The sequence below is a fragment of the Chrysochloris asiatica genome, unplaced genomic scaffold (assembly GCF_000296735.1).
Source record: "Chrysochloris asiatica unplaced genomic scaffold, ChrAsi1.0 scaffold00266, whole genome shotgun sequence".
Lineage (NCBI taxonomy): Eukaryota > Metazoa > Chordata > Mammalia > Afrosoricida > Chrysochloridae > Chrysochloris > Chrysochloris asiatica.
The window spans coordinates 3,055,040-3,075,625 of NW_006408784.1; the positions used below are offsets into that span (position 1 = coordinate 3,055,040).

Sequence of the window (20,586 nt, forward strand, 5' to 3'; positions counted from 1 at the left end):
TATGCATGCGAAAGCTGGACAGTGAATAAGAAAGACCGAAGAAGAATTGAATCTGTTGAGTTATGTATGGTGTTCAAGGAGAATATTGAAAGTGCCGTGGGCTGCCAGCCAAAATAACCTGTAGATCCGTTTTGGAAGAAGTGCAGCCAGAGTGCTCCTTGGAGGTCAGGAAGGCTAATCTTCGTCTCTCATACTTTGGACACATTGTCAGGAGGGACCAGTCACTAGAGAAAGACATCATGTTTGGTAAGTTGGAGGGTTAGAGAAAAAGAGGAAGACCCCCAACACGATGGATTGGCCAAGTGGCAGCATCGATGGATTCAGGTGTGGCAGCAGTAGTGAGGTTGGCCCAAGATTGGGCAGTTTTTCATTCTGCTGTACATAGGTTGCTATAGGTCAGAATCAACTCTATGGCACCAAACAACATAATATGATAGTTTTGGATGAATGTTTGTGAAAGAGCAATGTTTTCATGAAATCTCTACAAGTAGTAAAATTTTGTAATCTGAGAAATACGAGGGTGCTTCAAGAACAGTGGACTGAAAGGATATTTCTCATGATGTTTGAAGCTCCCTCATAATTATACCTTAGCTGACTCAGCATGATAACAAACACCTAGGGAATGGAAGATGGAAAATTATTTTTAAGAATCCCATTCAAGTAGCCTCTAGACCATCCTTACACTATTTTTAAGATTTTGGTCCCAAAATAATTTCACATTGAAGATAGAAAATGATCAAAATAATAAAATATTATTCAGTGTAGCCATGCATGAAGTTGTTTTATAAAACATCAAACTTACTGCCTTTGAAAACTGCTTAGAAGATTTAAATTTTCTAGTCACCCTAGGTTTTATTTATGGAATTTTGTAGCATTCGCACCTGTAAAAATAGGCAACTTTTGTGTATTTTCTTAATTCTAGTACACTGTTGCCTGAAAAGAAAGAAGTTAAGTGTATACATAATAAGCCAGTTTCTTTAGCTGTCAGAGTCCAGGTTGTTCAAAGAGGAGTCTGTGAAATAGATATTTTAGATGACTTGCCTTTTCATTTAGCTTGTGTCTAAAGTAGGGTCACCCTCTGATCTTATTAGAGGGAGGCACTAGCCTAGAAGACCCTTGTTGTAGTGGTTGTTGGTAAGTGCTGTCTAGTTAGTTCTGACTCACAGTGACCCTCTATAAGGTTTCCCAGGTGTGGATGGTGGGTGTGAACCGCCATCTTGCCAGCTAGCAGTCCACTTATCATACAGTGCCATACCAGGACTGTTGAAAGACCCTTGTTGTTGTTGTTGTGAAGTGCCGTCGAGTCGATTCCGAACTATAGCGACCCTGTATAGGGTTTCCAAGGAGCAGCTGGTGAGCTTGAACCAACGACCTTGCAGTTCAAATGGCTTTGCAGCCTGGTGCATTAACCCACAGCATCACAGCAGGAGTCCTGAAAGACCCTTAGTATGCTTTAATTTAGGTGAGGAGATCATCTCACATTGCTGTCATAGCATTAAAGCCAGTTGCTGCTGAGTCAACTTCGACTCATGAATTTTGTCACATCTGCAAGTTACTAGAATGGCACTTCTTTCTGGAAGGGATTTAATATATCATTGATGGAACTTTATAATGTACTTTTTCTGTGCTTGATCATTTTACCTGTCCACAATTTAAAAAATAAAATTGTGTTCTAGGTAGAATATACACAGCAAATTAGGTTTCTCTTTAACTATTTTTATATACTGCTTGTTCCATGCCATGCCATTGGTTAACAATTTTTGCAATGCATTAGCATTGTGATTATTTTCATTCTGTTTGTTCTGTTCCAACTTACAGAGCTTCTGTTTGCCTTCTTGCATTCATATATTTGCTTTTGGGTAAATGTTGTCCACTTGGTCTCCTGTAGCACATTACTCATGGGTGATTCTGTTTATTTTATAAATCAATACCTGGTTATTCTAGGTGTTTTAGTGATAAATTTCTACTTTATTTCTTAGATATGTATATCTCTAACATGACATGCTTTACAAAACACTCCTTCCATATAGGAATAACTAAACTACAAAAGGGCTTAAACTTTTCAGTTTTTCTCAGATAATCACAGGAGTCAACTTTGCAAAAGTTGATCTATTGAGTTGTGTTTCTGAATTCATACTTTATGACTAGGATCTGTGAAGCCTTTGTGGAATTTTTTTTTTTTTTTGTCTGTAAATCAGTATTGAGGACTTTGTCATTTTTCTCATACATACTGATGATCTGAAGAGTTTTTATGTTAGTGCTTACAATAATTTTAGTGTTAACTTTACATTTATAGGCTAAAATGAATGAAAGACTAATTTTAGAAAGACTGGGCTTACTGGTCAGAAAGAGACTGCAGGAAGCTGAGAGTATGGTCCTCTACAACCCTTCAAGTCTGGTGGCCCACTTGTTAGCTAATTGGTAGACAGGTGTATAGAGGGGACAAACAGCACTGTTAAAGGAAGCTCACCATGGAATGGTCAATTATTTAAGATAAAAAGGTCAGCATTTACCTAAGGACAGAGTTGAGAAGGGTTGGAAAGGTGGGTGGAATGGAAATAGGAACCCCAGGGAGGAAGTGGAATAACTGTTGTTCCATGGAAGAGATTGCAATCATTGAGATGAAACAAAGTGCATAATTTGTTGAATGTAAAACTGATGATCTTGTCTGTAAACCTTCACTCAATTCAGAAAAAAAATGTTTTTAAATGTTTAACAAAATCTATAAAAATTTAGTAAGAAAAGAACAAAGAATTTTAGTAGGAAGAAATGAGATTGATTTACCAACTTAAGCTTCTGGTATGATCACTTGTGCGTCAGGTTTTAACTGCACTATAATGATTAAAATTCAGATTAATGTTATGAATAAGATCATGTAGTGTTCATATATTTTCTCTCTATATAAAAATTAGTTACTCCAAAGTACAGCCTACATTTTCTTGATGTCATCTAGCTGAGAAGTTGGTGGTTTGAGTCCACCCCAGTGGCTCTACAGGAAAAAAGACCTGGCAGTCAGCTTCTGTAAAGTTCTTACAGCTTATGAAGCCCAAAGGAGTTATTTCTGCTGTGTCATGTAGGGTCTCTATGAGTCAGTTTCGACTTGTTGACTCACAACGCCATTAATTGAAATACTGAGTATGTTTCATTAAGTAACACAGTTTGCTAGATTAGCAGTTGTACTTAGGGAATTTATCTGTTTTAAAATAATATGAAAATTTTATTAGTGTTTCATTTACTACACTTAATGATAACTGTGGCACTGTAGGGTAAGCACTAGACTGCTAACAGCAAGGTGACAGGTTCAAACGTACCAGTTGCTCCTTGTAAACCCTGTACAGGGTTACTGTCAGTTGGAACCGACTTGATGGCATTTAATAACAACAATAATATGTTTTTATTCACTATAAGGGAAATTTTAGGTTTAGAAAAATTCTTATCCTTATAATTTTATCTCCCACTGGGAAAGAGGAGGGACATTTGTCAAATACTTGTGCAGACTATGAAAAGTACGATGAAGAGACTCAGTTTTTAAAATATTATTGCAACATGACTTTGTCCTGTGAATGTAGACAGAATATCATTCATGTTTCTGAAGTCTGGTTGATAATTATAGAGATTCTTAAAATTAAGGTTTATTTTACTTATAATTTGAAAAATATAAAGTGACATCATCTTTTTATGTTCATTTAAAGTGCATTTATTTGACAACATTTCAAAATTACATAAAACAGAGAATAGTATTTCAAATACTCATTCATATCCCATTCTTCTTCAGTAGTCATTGCTACTAACCCCCCCTTTTTTATTATTATTTTAAAGCAAAGCCTAGGTATGTATAATTTCACCTGTAAATATTTCTATATGTATTTCGAAAAGATTTTAAAAATTTATTATTATACCATTGTCGTATTTAACAAAAATTTATAGTTCCTTAATATTTATTACCAAACACGTGTTTCATTTTCCCTGATTATTTTTTAAAATGGCGTTTTCATTTTGTTTCTTCAAATCGGGATCTAAACGAGGTCTATACCTTGAAATTGAATATTTCTTTTATGTCTCTTTATCATAATATAATATTTATACTTCATTTCTCTGCTTTTCTACTGTCATTTACTTCAGGTTGCTTATTTGTTGACGAACTGGGTTATTTGCCTGAAAGAATTTTCAACCTTTATCTGATTGAGCTTGATTGGAATCAGTTTTGTTTGATTATGGGGCAAGATACTTCATGGATACTGTATAGACAGTTCCTATTGCAACATGCCAGGAAACATTTTTGTTTTTGTCCTGCTTTAGTGTTGTTATGATAGATTGTTGGTATGAGTTTTATTCATTCATTGTATAGTTGCCTGTACATTTTTAATCTAATGTTTGTAGTAGCTATTATGATGAGTGTCTGGACCCATCATTTAATTGGGAAGTGTAAGATGATGATAAATACTTTTTTGTTATTCTTTATTTTAAAATTAATGATTCTTTTAAAAGATTTCTTCTTTATCATGCAATACAGTCCATAGAGAAGGTAAAATAGAATCTTGATTCTTTCTTTATGTTTATCAATTCTTAGAACAAGTGGTACCCTAACAATTCCTAAAGGTGACCAGTGAGAGGGCATGTGTATGTGTTACTACGAATTCATGGATTTTTACTTAAAATTTTGTGTTTTTGATGCTCAAATGATCCTATTTCTCAGCAGTGAGAGCCCTTGTACCGGGGCACTTGTGTGGTGTGGTGTTTAACATGACTCCTGTAGTTGTAAGTAGCTTCTTTGTTCTCACGGTTAAGATGACATAGGCTTATCTTTCTCCTGCCCCAATTGTAGAATTAACTCATTTTCCCAAGGAGCCTTTCACCAGTAAGTCTCCCTCTCTTGCCATCCCTATTCAGCTTCTCTTTCCAGCAAGCAGTCTGTGCACTTCTCTAACATTTCCTCTGAAGTTCAGAGTTCTAGAGTTTTCATATGAATCTGTTTCATTTGGTCTCTCTTTGTTGTAGAGGGTCTGTGTAGTGCGTCTGCCATCTTGACAGAAGTCTATCTTCATTGCCTTGTTTTTATTTGTGTGCTTACACGATAAACTGTGTTCATTGGGGTGGAAAAGAATATTGAAATTGAAATTTTGGAATGTCCTAAAACAAATTGAAAGTTGTTTTTGGTATTTACTTTTTAGGTTGCAGGAGTTGACTGTCTGTTCAGAAGATAATGTTGATGTTCATGATATAGAATTGTTACAGTATATCAATGTGGATTGTGCAAAATTAAAGCGGCTCCTAAAGGGTAAGTTTAAGTGGAGTGTCTGAAATGAATCACTATGAGTAAAAATCAAGTATTATGAATGCACTAATTGTGTTGAGTTAGAACTCAAAATGGATTTTATAATGCAGATGTCTGTGTAAATGGTGAATCATACTTTTGGTCCTATTTTTTTGAACCACTAAAAACAATGCAATAGAGAAAATGAAGATTTTAAATCTAAGCAATGGAAAGTTTTGTTTAACTAAATACGTGTTTTTAATAAGGAAAATGCAAGGGTGCTGTTCTTTAACTTTTCTAGATTTTGATATCTTAATGATAACTTTAGGTTATATAAGTTACTTGTTTTGATGTTATATCACTTAAAGACGGTAGTTTCAGAGCAGAATATAACTGGCAGATTCTGACCTCAAGACAAGAGGAAGAATTGAGTCAGGAGCTCATTTCTATTTTCAGCTGTTACTGACTTTGTTTCCAGTATTACAAAGTCTCTTAACCTTTCAGTGTCTAGTTTTACTTCCTTGTCATATATGTCAATAGTGATTGTATATGAGAATATTATAAGGTCTAATCAGTGAAACTCTGGTAGTGTAGTGGTTACGAATTGGGCTGCTAACCTCAAGGTCGGCAGTTCGAAACTACCGGCGGTTCCGTGGGAGAAAGATTATGCATTCTGCTCCCGTAAAGATTTACAGCCTCAGAAACCCTGTGCAGGGTCGCTATGAGTCGGAACTGACTCCACGGCACATAGCAACAACAATCAGTGAATTTAGAACTTTGGGAAGTGTACTTTTATATAATTGTTGTTGTTAAGTGCCGTTGAGTCAGTTCTTACTTAAAACAATCCTATATATACTGTTTCTGAGGAGCAGTTGATGGGTTTGAGCTGCCAACCTTGTGGTTTGCAGTCCATTGCTGATCCTATAAAGCCACCCCAGGAGTCCTTTGTATGATGTGTCTATTAAAATAAACTGTCAGAAAGAATTGAGAGAATTGTTGGGGTAAATTTAGCAGTGAGGTACTATATATAAACCGTATAGCGTTAAGTATTATTTATAAACTGAGTGTGAATATCTAAATTTTGTTTTAAAAATTAATTTTTAGTTTTATGTAATATTGGATTGTGGCTAATCAAAAAGTAAAATCTCATAGTATACAGTTACCACTTATTTTTAATTTAGTTTGAATTTAAACTTTAATTATGGTAACATATATGTAACAGGCAGTTTGTCATTTAAAAGTTTTTAGTATATAATTCAGTCACTTTATTTACACTCACCATGTTGTGTTGTCATCATCTTTACCAGGTTCAGGTTTTTTATCACTCCAGATAGAAACTCAGTCCTCCTTCAGCGATTAACTCCCCTTAACCTGTCCTCTCAGTCCCTGTTGTGTTAGTTGCCATTGTACTGACTCAGCAATCCCATATACAACAGAGTGAAACACTGCTTGGTCCTTGGTAAACTCTAATAAATTTTTGTCTCTATGCAATTGCGTATTCATATAACATTGAATGGGATCATGCAACATTTGTCCTTTTGTGTCTGATGTATTTCACTTGGCATGGTGTTTTTCAGGTTTATCCATTGTCTAGCATGTATCAGAACTTCATTTTTCTTTATGTCCAAATAATATCCCATTATATATTGTGGTTGTTGTTTAGTGCCATTGAGTTGGTTCTGACTCATAGTGACCCTTTATAGGGTGTCCATAGAGCAGCTGGTGGATTTGAACAATCAACCTTTCAGTTCAAACCGACCTTGCCGTTCAGTGCTTTATCCTGTAACACTATACCAAATCTGTATACTAAAGTTTATCTCTTGATAAATATTTTTAATAATGTTGCAGTGGACATAGGTGTACAGATCTGTTTGAGTCCCTGCTTTTAATTCTCTTGGGTATTTTCCTAGGTGTGGCATTGCTGGTTATATGGTAATTCTGTGTTTAACTTTTGAGAACTGCCAAACTTGGTCATTTGCATCATTATTCCCATCAGCTTTGCTTCAGAATTCCAGTTTGTCCACATCCTTGACAACATTGTTATCTTCTGTTTTTCTTATTATAGCCATCCTAGTAGGGATGAGGAGTCCTGGTGTGGTGCTGTGGGTTAATGTATTGAACTGCAAGTTCAGTGGTTCAAGCTCAACCACCACTCTTTGAAAACCTTATACAGGGTTGCTATGAGTCGGAACAAATTCTACAGTACTTAACAACAAGTAGGGGTGAGGAGTCCTGGTGTGCTGCTCTAAGATAGGCACTGGACTGCTAACTTAAAGGGCAGTGGGTCAAAATCACCAAGTGCTCCCTGCTGACACTATGAGCTGGACCTCACTGGACAGCACTTAACAGTAACGATAACAGTGGGGATGAAGTAGTAGTTCATTGTGGTTTGGTTAGCATTTCCCAAATGTTAGTGACATTGTTCATCTTTCCATGTGCTAATTATCATTTGCATATCTTCTTTGCCATGTTGTTGTTGTGGTTGTTAAATTTTGACTCATAGCTACTCTGTATAGGGTTTCTGAGGCTGTAATGATGAGCAGAAAGCTTCATCTTTTTCCACAGAGCAACTGGTGGGCTTGAACTGCCAATTTTGTGGTTCGCAGTTTGGTATGTATTCTATTGGAACCACTGTGCTCCCCACTTTGCCAATAAGCTCATGGAAATTTGCTTGCTTAAAAGTTGAATTGTGTTTCTGTTTGAGTGTAAGAGTTATTTATATAATCTGGATATTAATACTTTCTCGTATATGTAGCTCCCTATTATTTTCTCCCACTCTATAGGCTCTCTCCTCATTTTCTTGATAAAAAGCCATGGATGCACAAAAATTCATTTTGATGCATTCCAATGTATGTGTTTGGGTTTTTGTTGTTGTTGTTCTTTGTATTTTTTATATTTCGTCTAAAAACCCATTGTCAAAAACAAGGTCTTGTAGTTTTATTTACCTCTATGTTTTCTGCTGAGTATTATGGTTTTAGTTTTTATATTTACATCATCCATTCATTTTGAGTTAATTTTATATATGTTATACGTGTCCAGGTTCATTCTTTGGCATATGGAGTTATCCCTGACCATTCATTGAAAACATTATCCTTTTCCCATTGAATGGAATTGACACCCAATTTTTATTTAAAAATTGACAAACTATATTTTTAAGCTTTTTATTGAGTGAAGATTTAAAGAATGCATCCACAGTTTTACATTCAACAAATCATACACTTCATTTCATCTCAATGATTGTAATTTTCTAACAATGTAACATCATTGATCCCACTTCTCTTTGTTTCTTGTTTCCATTCCTCCTTGCCCCAAGTTTCTGAAGTTTGTCCTTAAGTTAATGCTGATCTTTAGATCTCAAATGGATGGCCATTCTATGGTTGTCTCTCTACCTATCTACACACACACATACCTACATTCATATGTTCTATATTTAATAATGTCACATTCAAACTCCCCTTCTCACATGTCATTCCTAAGGAAAACAAATTTGTTTCTCTACATAAAAACTGTGTTTTATATGCAGATCAATTGCACATTTAGTATGAGGCAATCCAGTGTTCTTACCAATATTAACCATCTACTCCCGTAAAGATTTACACCCTCAGAAACCCTGTACAGGGTCGCTATGGGTCGGAACCAATTCGACGGCACTTAACAACAACAACTCTGTATCTCTGAATAAACAAATTCCTTCCTCTTCACAGCAAAGATAGATATTGTGGTTCGATTGAAGCAATATATACGTGTCAGATATTAAAATTAGAAAAGCAAAAGGAGAGTCCATTCACCACATAGCAGCTTATATCTAAATATATACATGTATGGAGGTCTTCACAGTTGGACTTAAAGAAACGTAAACATTTGTTATTTTCAGAAACATTCCTCCTATAGTCTAATAAATAATATTTTAAAACTTCAACTGATCATACAAAAACAAAACAAGTAAACTCTTTAAAAACATACTTGAAGTCAGTACAGCTTGAGGTCTGTGTAAAGAATATTCTGTTTGTCCTCCTATTAGGGAATGCAGAGTCTTCTAAAGACAATAGGAAAGAAACTCCAAAATGTTGAAAGGAACTTACAGCTTTTGAACTTCCTGGGTGGGCGTCACTCTCTGGATTGACATAAAACACAAATGTTGAATGCAAGGAGCTTGCCTTGAAGTGCCCCCAAAGTATACACTAATATCATTTATTCTAAATCGAAACAAAAATTCCAAGCTCCATCACCCAAGAATTTGTAACAGCCACCTTGGAGAGCCCCAATGGCATTGGAGGATCAGCATTGCATTGCTAACCACCAGGTCAGCAGTTCAAACCCGCCAGCTGCTCCTCGGAAACCCTAGACAGGGTCACTTTGAATTGGGACTGACTCAGTGGCACTTAAAGACAACAGTGCTTTGTGTGGACTCCTGGTATGGTGCTATAGGATAATCACTAAACTGTTAACCACAAGGTTTGTGGTTCAAACCCCCTAGTCCTTGGAAATCCCCTACAGGTTGCTATGAGTGGGAACCTGCTCAATGCCACTTAACAACAACAAACAGCCCTTTGTCAAAAATAAAATGACTATAGGTCGATAGATTTACTGCTGGGTTCTCAACTCTGTTCCATTTATATACGTGTCTTTCCTTGTACCAGTACCAGTCTGTTTGACAAACACTAGTATCTTACCTAAATGAAGATGATTTAGGTAAGTAGGCTTTGAAAAACTAAACAGTTCTGCAGTGTAATTTTCAGAATCCCTTTAATTGTTTTAAGGGTGTTCCTTAACTCGGTAACTATTTCACCAGAGTTATAAAAAGAGTGTCTATATTGATGAGTTTGAACCAACTCAACAACACATAACAACAAAAATGAATGAAGAATATGACTATTTTCCAGCTCTGTTAATCTTGTGGAAAATTCATGAATTTAGGTCATTATCATAAAGCCAAGCAACAATTAAGTTAGGTTTTATTGTTGTGAAGTGCCGTCGAGTCGATTCTGACCCATAGCAACCCTGTATAGGGTTTCCAAGGAGCAGCTGCCAACCTTGCAGTTCAAACAGCTTTGCAGCCTCGCTCATTAACCCACAGCGCCACACCAGGATTCCAAATTAGGTAAAGGGAAAGGCGTTCTGGTACATCACTTTAGGATAAGCACTGGAATGCTGACCACAAAGTCAGCAGTTCAAACTCATCAGCTACTCTTTGGAAACCCTGTACAGGGTCTTTATGAGTTAGAATCAGCTTAGCGGCATTTCCATCATCATAAATGGAAAAAGGATCATGATCAGTGTTTATGTCAAGATATGGATATGTGGATAGCAATTATTTTAGATTATAATACACCATCACTCAATTCATAATTGAAATTGGAAAGATTTTAGTAACTGTTATTAAACATTAAGTAGTTAAGAAATTGAATGGTAAAACTTAGAGATTTTCTCTATGTATTAAATTTAAGAAGTATTAATGGGAGTTTGTAATTCTTCACAAACTTTCAGTGACATTTGGAAATACTATCAAGTCCAGGTGGTCTATAAACAAGTGTTTATTTAAAAAAACACACACACAAAAACCAAAACAGTTTTCATAGAAATGATTAATGAAGATTAGTTAACTGGAAATGGTTCTTTATGCTAAAATGAGAGAAGCTTAACTAGATGTGTGTATAAAATAACTTTTGAAGTAAATTATTTTCATTGAAATCTTTCTCAAAAACATTAATTTTTAGTTGTTGTTGTTGTGTGCCGTGGAGTCGGTTCCGACTCATAGCGACCCTGTACAGGGTTTCCGAGGCTGTAAATCTTTACGGGAGCAGAATGCCTCAACCTTCTCCCGCGGAACAGCTGATAGTTTCGAACTGCTGACCTTGGGGCTCACAGCCCGATTCGTAACCACTAAGCTACCAGAGCTGTATAAAGCATAAAGCTTTATGATGATGGTGAAAAGGATCAAAGCTTCCTAATATGTGAGAAGTGACACTAGTTATGGGTTTCAAGTTCAGTTCTGCAAGTATTTGTTGAGCCCTTATGTGGAAGAAACCTTTGCTAAGTGCCGGGAATGTAAAGATTAATACAATATTGAATCTTTCCCTGAGGAGTTTATGACTTGGTTTGAGACAAATGTATTATCAGATTATATGCAAAATACTGTGGTAAGTGCAACCAGAAAATGTGTGCAAGACCCAGAGTTTTTGTCTGGAAGGAGAGAGGAGCAGCTTGTCATAGAAATGGTGGTATCTGAGATTAATCTTGAATAAAGGACTGTGGTGGAAAATGTGCAAAGGCATGGAGATACCAGCTAGTATGGGGTCACTGGGGAGCAGCTATCAAGAGCAAAAGCAAGAGAGAAGTATGTACTTGTGTGGGGGTGGGAAACGTTAAGAGGAAAAGAACATTATAATAGCTATAAGTGTAAGTCAGATCACATTTATTAAAAGGAATGAGGGAGCATCAAAAATTATCTGTACTCCAGTTATATTAAAATGCCTGTCCATGACTGATGACAGCATTGAGTATGCATGTGGAAAGATTTTTTTAGTATAGACAGATTTTTTTAGTATTTGCAAATCAGCCATAGCTCTGCCTATGAAATAATCCACAACATACTTGGGTTTTGAAAAGTTTGTTGCGATACGGGTACTGAAACAATTCCTGGAAGAGTGTATACAGAAGCGTTTGGACATCTGCAAACAAATTTTGACCAATAATCCAAGAAGGCAAAGAAAGGTTTCTTTTAAAAGTGGTTATTTTTGACAAGACATGTATTCATCACTATGTGCCTGAGAGTAAATGGTGGAGTATGGAATGTAAACATTCTCAATGTCTTACCAAGAAAAGGTTCAAAAGTCAACCATCAGCTAGAAAAATTAATGCTTACAATTTTCTGGGGTTCTCAAGAGCCAGTATTGGAACACTATCAGGGAAAAGGTCCAACAATCAAAGGTGAGATGAGATGCTCATTAAGAGCTGAAGCCTTAAACTTCAGATTAATGGCAGAGGAGTGCTATCCAAGGGCATGTGATCTTGCTTGAAAATGCACTTCCACACACTTCTGCCTACGTTGTTGACACTCTGCAAAAATTTCGTTTTGAGGTATTCAAGTATCTTCCCTATAGTCATAATCTTGCTCCATCTGACTTTTCATCTACTTGGTCCCCTTCGAGGATGAAAGTTTACTTCTGATGAAGAAGTGAAGACAGCAGTACATTCATTCATGGCACATAGCTCAGCCTAAAACATTTTTGATAAGGGAATATGAAAGCTTCTTGACAGGTGGACAAAGTGTATTGAAAAGCAAGGAGGTTCTGTCAAACAGTGATGTTTTTGTCTTTTCTAAAAATTTATTAAAATTCTACAGTCAGAGTGAGAATAATTTTTGACTTATCCTTTAAAGATATTCTATGATGACCTGGCTTGTGCTCTAGGATGAGCACTGGGCTACAAGGTCAGTTTGAACTGCAAGTTCGGCAGTTCAAACTCACCAGCTGCTCCTTGGAAAGCCTCTACAGGGTCGCTCTGAGTCGAAACTGACTCGATGGCACTTAACAGCAGAACAACAGTATGATAACCCTGTGTTTTATAATTTAAAAAAGTATTTTAAAAATAGAAAAAACTGAAAATTTCACAACAGTAACCTTTGAAATTTAAGACATACTTGCTTTTTACTGAGCTACTGGTTTTCAGGCATAGCTCTACTTAGTTTATAGGTTTATATTTATAGTCTGGAATAAAAGTGCGCATATAAAAGGAAAGTTTTGCTAGGAGCTCTAAACTGTATTTCTGTTAAGTCTCATTCTAAAACTAATTTTTAAATTGTTTTTTTCCAGAAACAGCATTTAAATTTAAAGCCCTAAAGAAGGTTGCACAGTTGGCAGTTATTAATAGTCTGGAAAAGGTAAATTACCACCTCTCTGATATTAAATTTAGATTAATTTTTTCGTGTGTGTGTGAATGGAGTGAAGGTTTACAGAAAAGATAATTAGTTTTACATTCAACAAATCACATACTTTGTTTTCTTTCAGGGATTGCAATCTCCTCCATGTAACAATGGTTTTCCAACTTCCTCTCTGTTGTTTTTATGTCCATTCTACCCTCCTTCCTATCCTTTTTCAATTTGTCCTTAGGAAACTGTTGCCCTTTTGATTTTCAATGCTCTACCCCTCCATGGTGAGCATACCTTACTAGTATTGTTGTCCTTTCTATAAACCTGTCTGCTGTTTGACTGATAATTTAGTTATGAGAGTGAGTTCTTTCCAGACCTGAAGGGTGGCAAAGATCCATAGTCTCAGGTGCCTACAATCACTTTCTACCCAGTAAACCTGATCTTTTTAATGAATTTGAGTTGTTTTTCACATTTTCTATCACTCTATCTGGGACCTTCTAATGTGATGCTTTTTAGAGCAGTTCCCAGTGGTAGGTGGGCAATATAAAGATTTGATCTCAGAGTTGTGGTGACTGATTATTCACGTGTTTCATTGACCCATTGGACTAGCTGATTCCAAGCGTCTTCAAATGTTTATAACTCTTATTTTTTCTGCACATGGAGAGACCAATAATTGCACCTTAGGTGACTGCTCATGAGCTTTTACTATCCTAGTCTTGCTCCTCCCCGTAAATTTTTGCTGTCCATAGATTTGAAACAAGAGTCATGACTTAAATGTAATTTCATATTAAAATTTTAAAGGAAAAAAATGTATCACAATATTCTTGTGAAGAAACTTAAAACATTGTGGCATAAATGCCTTATTACATTTTATTTACTGTGTTGCAAAAGTATCACTTTTTATGTAAAGGTATGCGTTTTGTTATTTGTAGGCATTTTGGAACTGGGTAGAAAATTATCCAGATGAATTTACAAAGTTGTACCAGATTCCACAGACTGATATGGCCGGTAAGGATAAGATTGATTTTGTTGTTGTTGTTCTTCATCTTTTAAACTGTTGTTCACTTTATAAATTTATTCATTATTAAGGGACTTTTACACCTTCAGTTGTCAACTAATATCGAAAAGGAAATAATATTTTTCTTTCATATTTCTAAATTACTCCCAACTCCTTTCCTTTGAGCAAATAGATACGGAAGTTTGAAATCTGGGATGTTTGATGGCTCTGTTGTAGAGATGTTTTCTGTGCTTAGGGACTTCATTTTTTATTTAAGGGGGGATACGTATAAAGCAGTAAGAATGCTGGAGTTACAACTGAAAGGCAGAAAATACAGGCTTTTGGGAAGCTTTGGAAATTGTCTTTTGGCAGCCATCCAGTCTTTGTTGCTTAGGCGCATCACACCTTGCATACTGCCCTGTGTACTATGACTAAGCATTTGCTTAGCTAGTCTAAAATATGGACTTAGTGATTATCTTTTAAAAATGTAGCTTATGAATAGTGGCTGCTTTTAATCTAATTTAAGGAACTTTCTTCTCATCTAATAATGTTGTTTAATGTTTATGCTTTTCATGTAGATTGTGCAGAAAAGCTGTTTGACTTGGTGGATGGTTTTGCTGAAAGCACCAAACGTAAAGCAGCAGTTTGGCCACTACAAATCATTCTTCTTATCTTGTGTCCAGAAATAATCCAGGATATATCCAAGGATGTAGTTGATGAAAACAACTTGAATAAGGTGAGGATGGCAACATTATTTCGGTCAGTATAAATATGAAGCAGTTTATTTTAATCAAGGTATGTATTACTTTAGGCTTAGCCGTCTTTAAGCACACTATATTACAGAGAACTATTTCTTATTATAATCATTTTAGGTCTCTGTTTTTTTATGACCTTAGCAGAGACTTACTCATACATAATTTTGTTTGGTAGAACAATAATACCACTTCTTGATTATTGATTTTAAAACAGTCCCCTAGGTTTCTTTCTTTTATCTCAGAAGACTTAGTGATATTTCTGTTAGTATTTGCCATATTGCTGTTGTTGTTAAGTGCTGTTGAATTGATTCCGATTCATAGTGATCCTGTATAGGGTTTCCAAGGCTGTACATCTTAGTGGAAGCAGAAAGCTTCATCTTCCTCTTGGAGAGCAACTGGTGGGCTCATACCACCAACCTTGTGGATTGCTGTCCAGTGCTTACCCTACAGAGCCACGATGCTCCAGTGTTAGCCATGGTTTCTCAAATAATCACTGTAAGGTTGCCTAACTAGACTTTATCACATTCATCATGTGATTGTTGTTGTTAGGTGCCATCAAGTTGGTACCGACTCATAGTGACTGTATGCACTATAGAACAAAACAACTGCCTGTTAGGTTTGATCACTTTTTGGCTGCCACAGTGCCAATCCATCTTGTTAAGGGTGGTCTTCTTTTTCGATGATCTTACCATATGTTGCCCTTTAGGGACTGGTCACTCCTGATAATATGTCTGAAGTGTGACAAAGTCTGGCCATCCTAACTTCTAAGCAGCATTCTGGCTGTACTTCTTTCAACACAGATTTATTTTGTTCTCTTGATATTCCATAATACATTTAATATTCTTTGCTAATACCATAATTCAAATGCATCAATCCTTCTATGGTCGTCTTTATTCATTTTTCAACTTTCACATGCATATGAGGTTATTGAAAATACCATGGTTGGTCAGGCGCACCTTAGTCCTCAAACTGACGTCTTTGCTCTCAAACCCTTTAAAGAGGTTTTGTGCAGCACATGTGTCTAATGTACTACATCATTTAATTTTTTGATTGCTGCCTTCATGAGTGTTGATGGTTGATCCAAACAAAATGAAGTCTTTTACAATTTAGATCTTTTCCCATTTATCTTGATGATGATTGATGGTCTAGTTGTGAGGATTTTTCCTTTCTTTACATTGAGGTGCAACCCATACTGAAAGCTGTGGTCTTTGTTCTTCATCAGTAAATATTTTAAATCGTTTTCGTTTTCAGAAAGCAAGTTGTATCATCTGCTTATGACAGCTTATTAATGAGCCTTCCTCCATTCCTGATGCCATGTTTTTCTTCATATAATCCAGTTTTTTGGATTACTTGCTTAGCATGCAGATTGTATAAATAAGGTGAAAGAATACAACCCTGGTGTACACCTTTCCTAATTTTAAGCCATTAAATGCTTCCTTGTTCTTGTTGGAACAACTGCCTCTTGGTCCATGTATAGGTTCCTCAAGCACACATAATTAAGTGTTCTGGAATACGCATTCTCCTCAATGTTGTCTATAGCTTGTAGTGATCCACACAATTGAATGCCTTTGCATAGTCAATAAAGCACAGGTAAGTATCTTTCTTGTATTCTCTGCTTTCAGCCAAGATCCGTCTAACATCAACAGTAATACCCCTCATTCTGTGCCCTCCTTGAAATCCAGCTAGATCCTCTGCCAGTTCTCTGTCAATGTACTGTTGAAGCTTTTTTTTTGTTGTTTAAAGTTAAATTTTTAAAAAATTTATATAAGGTTTTTATTGTGGATTGAATGAAAGTTTACAGGGCATATCATTAGTTTTACATTTAACAAATCATACACCTTGTTTCATTACAATGATTATAATCCCCTCCATATACCGTCAGTTAACAGTATTTCTCTCTATTCACTTTAGCTTTTTAAAAACAGACAAACAAACAAAAACCTGCTCAGGCATATATAATAATTTACATCTCCAAAGGGCACATTCTGCAAGTCTGCCTCCTGGCCACCAGATCTTAGTCCCTCTCTTCTTTGTTGGAGCTGTTTGTGACTTCTCTTTAGCAGAATCTTACTTGTATGTGATATGAATGATACTGTCCGATGATTTTCACATTCAGTTGAGTCACCTCTTTTTGGATTGGGCTCAAATATGGATCTCTTCCAGTCATTTGGTCGGGTAGCTGTCTTCCAAATTTCTTGACAAAGATGAGTGAGTGCCTCCAGTGCTGCATCAGTTTGTTGAAAGATTTCAATTTGTATAATCAGTTCACAGAACCTTACTCTTTGCCAATGCCTTCAGTGCACTTTGGATTTCTTCTTTCAGTGTCATTGGCTCTTGATCATATGCTACTTCTTGAAATGATTGAACATTGAACATTTTTTTTGTTGATACAGTGACTTTGGGTATTCTTCCATCTTTTTTTGATGCTTTTTGTATCATTCAATATTTTGCCCCTAGAAGCCTTCAACATTGCAAATTGAGGCATGAATTTTTTCTTCAGTCCTCTCAGTTTGGGAAATGCTGAGTGTATTCTTCCCTTTTGGTTTTCTAATTCCAGGTCTTAGCACATTTCATTATAATGTTTGACTGTCTTTTTGAGCTATCTTTTGAAATTTTCTTTTCACCTCTGTTCCCTCATTTCTTCTATTTGCTTTAGCATCTCGCTGGAGAACACATTTCAGGAGTTTCTTCTGACATCCATTTTGGTCCTTTCTTTCTTTCTTTCTTGCCTTCTTAATGACCTTTTGCTTTAGGTTCCTGTATGATGTTTTTGATGTCATCTCCCAAATCTTCTTGTCTTCAGTCGTTAGTGTCTAATTCATTGTTTGTTCTTGATAGCTCTAAATTTAGGTCGGATGTGTTTAAAGTCATACTTTGGCTCTTGTGGACTTGTTTTAATTTTCTTCAGCGTCATCTTGAACTTGCATATGAGCATTTGATTATCTGTTCCCCAGTCTTCCCTTGGCCTTGTTTTGACTGATGATAATGGAGTTTTTCCACCATTTCTTTCCCCAGATGTAATCAATTTGATATCTGTGTGTTCCATCTAGTGAGATCCATGTGTATAATCTTTTATATTGTTTTAAAAAAGGTATTTGCAAACTGCCAACCTTGAGGTTAGCAGCCCAACTTGTAACCACCACGCTACCAGAGCTCCTTTGAAGAAGGTGATAGAGTTCTTCAATTTCATCATCACTGGCTTTAGTGGCTGGTGCATGTATTTGAATAATAGTTATATTAGCGGGTCTTGTAGGTGTATGGATATTATCCTATCACAGACAGCATTATACTTCATTCTAGTCTTGAAATGTTCTTTATGGTGATGAGTGTGACTCCATTTCACATAGACTTTCCAGTTCCAACTTTCTAGTATAAAGACCTTTTTATGCTATATATTTTTAGTAGCCCTTCAAAGTTACAGGATTTTTTTTTTCTTAGTTTCTGTTTATTTGGAAAAATAGACATAGATAGGTAGCTGCTAAATTTAAGCGTTCATTAGTATGCTTAAATGCATTTGTTTTAATAATCAGAGTGTGGTACTGTAGGATCAGCTCTGAACTCCTAACTACAAGTTCAACTGTTCAAACCCACCAGCTGCATCTTAGAAACCTTATACAGTGTTGTTATGAGTTAGAATTGAGTCAGTAGCCCTTAACAATAACACATCTTTTTAAAAGTTTATTCACCATTTATATTAAAAAGAAATAGTACCAAACCCACTCCCATCAAGTCGATTCTGACCTATAGCAACTGTGTATAAGATTTCAGAGACTTTAAATCTTTACAGGAGCAAAAAATCCCATCTGTCTCTTGTGGAGTGATGTGTGGGGTTGAACCACCAATCTTAAGGTTAGCAACCCAACACCTAGTCCACCACGCCACCAGGCCGTTTGTATATCTTTTGTGATTTGCTCATTTTCCCACTGTATTTGTAAGTGTGTGTATATGCTTGGTTTCTATTTTCAAACTTTTTCTTTTTGCTATTTGCATGTTTCAATTTTATATGTAGACACCCAGTCTTGTTCTTTTTGATTCCTAGCTTTTTCGCTCAGATGTCTCCCTAGTATTTTTTTTTTTTTCTTTTTAACTGAGAAGTGCTTTGCATCTGTTAAGAAGTGCTTTACAGAGTACCCTATAGTGGTTGTGCAGTCTTCACCACTGTCTGGCTCCATTCATCCCCTCTCTTCTACCCCTGCCCCTGACGTTTCCTATCAGTGGGGTCATCTTTGTGTCTGGCACTCCTCAAAATTTGTGAAATACGCTTTAATATTTCTCTTGGACTTTTCTGGCTAAAACTTTAAAATTTTTCAGGATTTAAAATAATGATGTTTTAAACGTATTTTCACCGTTTTCTAGTTGAATTCCCTCTGAGATATAAACACTGTCAATGGCTGTCATGTATCCTTTCCATTCATATCTACTCACTCTTACAGACTCAAATGAAGATTTAAATACATGGAAACGTGGTTGTTATATTTTTAAGTGTATTCATTTATACACATTGCTGTTCAACTTGCTGTATTTACCAAGTATATCTTGACTGTTCTTCATAATAGTGTATGTAATGTATTCTTTTTTTAGTAGTACAAATTGTCTGGCTATACTACTGAGCCTCATTTATTCAGCTATTCATTCTAATTGGAAAGTTATTGAGATTTTTTTTTCCTTTACATATTATGATTAATGTTTAAGTAAATGTTTTTGTTCATGTAAGGGGACTTCAAAAAGTTCATGGACAAATGGGAAGAAAAGATAATGGGTTTTTAACCCCCACAAACTTTTTGAAGCCTCTTTGTATGGTGTTGTTAATATTGTTCATAATCCTTAGACTAGAATTCCCAAATTGGGATTTCTGTGTTAAGGGCATTTATATTTTTAGATATTAATAATGTTTTCTAGATTTTATTCCCAGTGTGTGCAGTAGGTTACAGTCCCACCAGCAGTGAACTGGTATACTTACCTTCTTCAGTCCTCCTCAAGACTACATGTTGTCAAGCAATTTATTTGTGTTTTTTAGTAGCCCTCCAAGTGATTCTGAGTCCTCATGTGGTGCTGGAGGGTAAGCATTAAACTGCTAACCACAAGGTCGTCATTGGTTCAAACCCACCAGCTGCTACTCAAAAATCCTAACAGGGTCGATATGATTTAGAACCAACTTGATGGCACTTAACAACAATAAAGCTTGATAAACATTATTCATTTAGGTCATTGTCTTTTAACTGTTACAAAGTGTTCCTTCATTTGAGTATACCATATCTTTCATTCCTTATTGTCAGACGCTTAAGTTTCTTTTCTCTAAAAACTTAGTAACAAAAGAAATCATACAATTGAAGCTCATCAGATTATTTTTATGTTCTTTAAACTTTTACTTTAAATTCAGAGTTGAAATACATTTAGAGACTTGTACTTTAATTATCAAGAAGCTCTGTCATATAGGGTCACTATGAATTGGAACCAACTTTGCAGGGCAAACAACAGCAAAACAGGTTACCATTCATTCTGGAGGATGTGAGGTAAATTTGGCTGCCTGTTGGCAGATGGATTGAGTAACTACTTAAAGCATTTCCTTCTAGTACTTCAGTGATCTATTCTTTGTTGTTGTTGTTGTTAGGTGCCATCGAGTCGGCACCGACTCATAGCGACCTTATGCACAGCAGAACGAAACAATGTCCGATCCTGGGCCAACTTCACTACTGTTGCCACACTTGAG

General features: G+C 35.9%; 1 protein-coding gene across 2 annotated transcripts in view; it reads left to right on the forward strand.

Annotated features, from left to right (window-relative positions):
* NF1 (neurofibromin 1) overlaps nt 1–20,586 on the forward strand; it is a 307,052-nt gene that overhangs the window by 90,747 nt on the left and 195,719 nt on the right. For both annotated transcript variants that reach the window (XM_006874227.1, XM_006874228.1), the window contains exons 5-8: nt 5,172–5,278; nt 13,069–13,136; nt 14,057–14,132; nt 14,700–14,857. In XM_006874227.1, the coding sequence (XP_006874289.1) occupies nt 5,172–5,278; nt 13,069–13,136; nt 14,057–14,132; nt 14,700–14,857 (409 nt within the window). The remainder of the gene's footprint in view (nt 1–5,171; nt 5,279–13,068; nt 13,137–14,056; nt 14,133–14,699; nt 14,858–20,586) is intronic.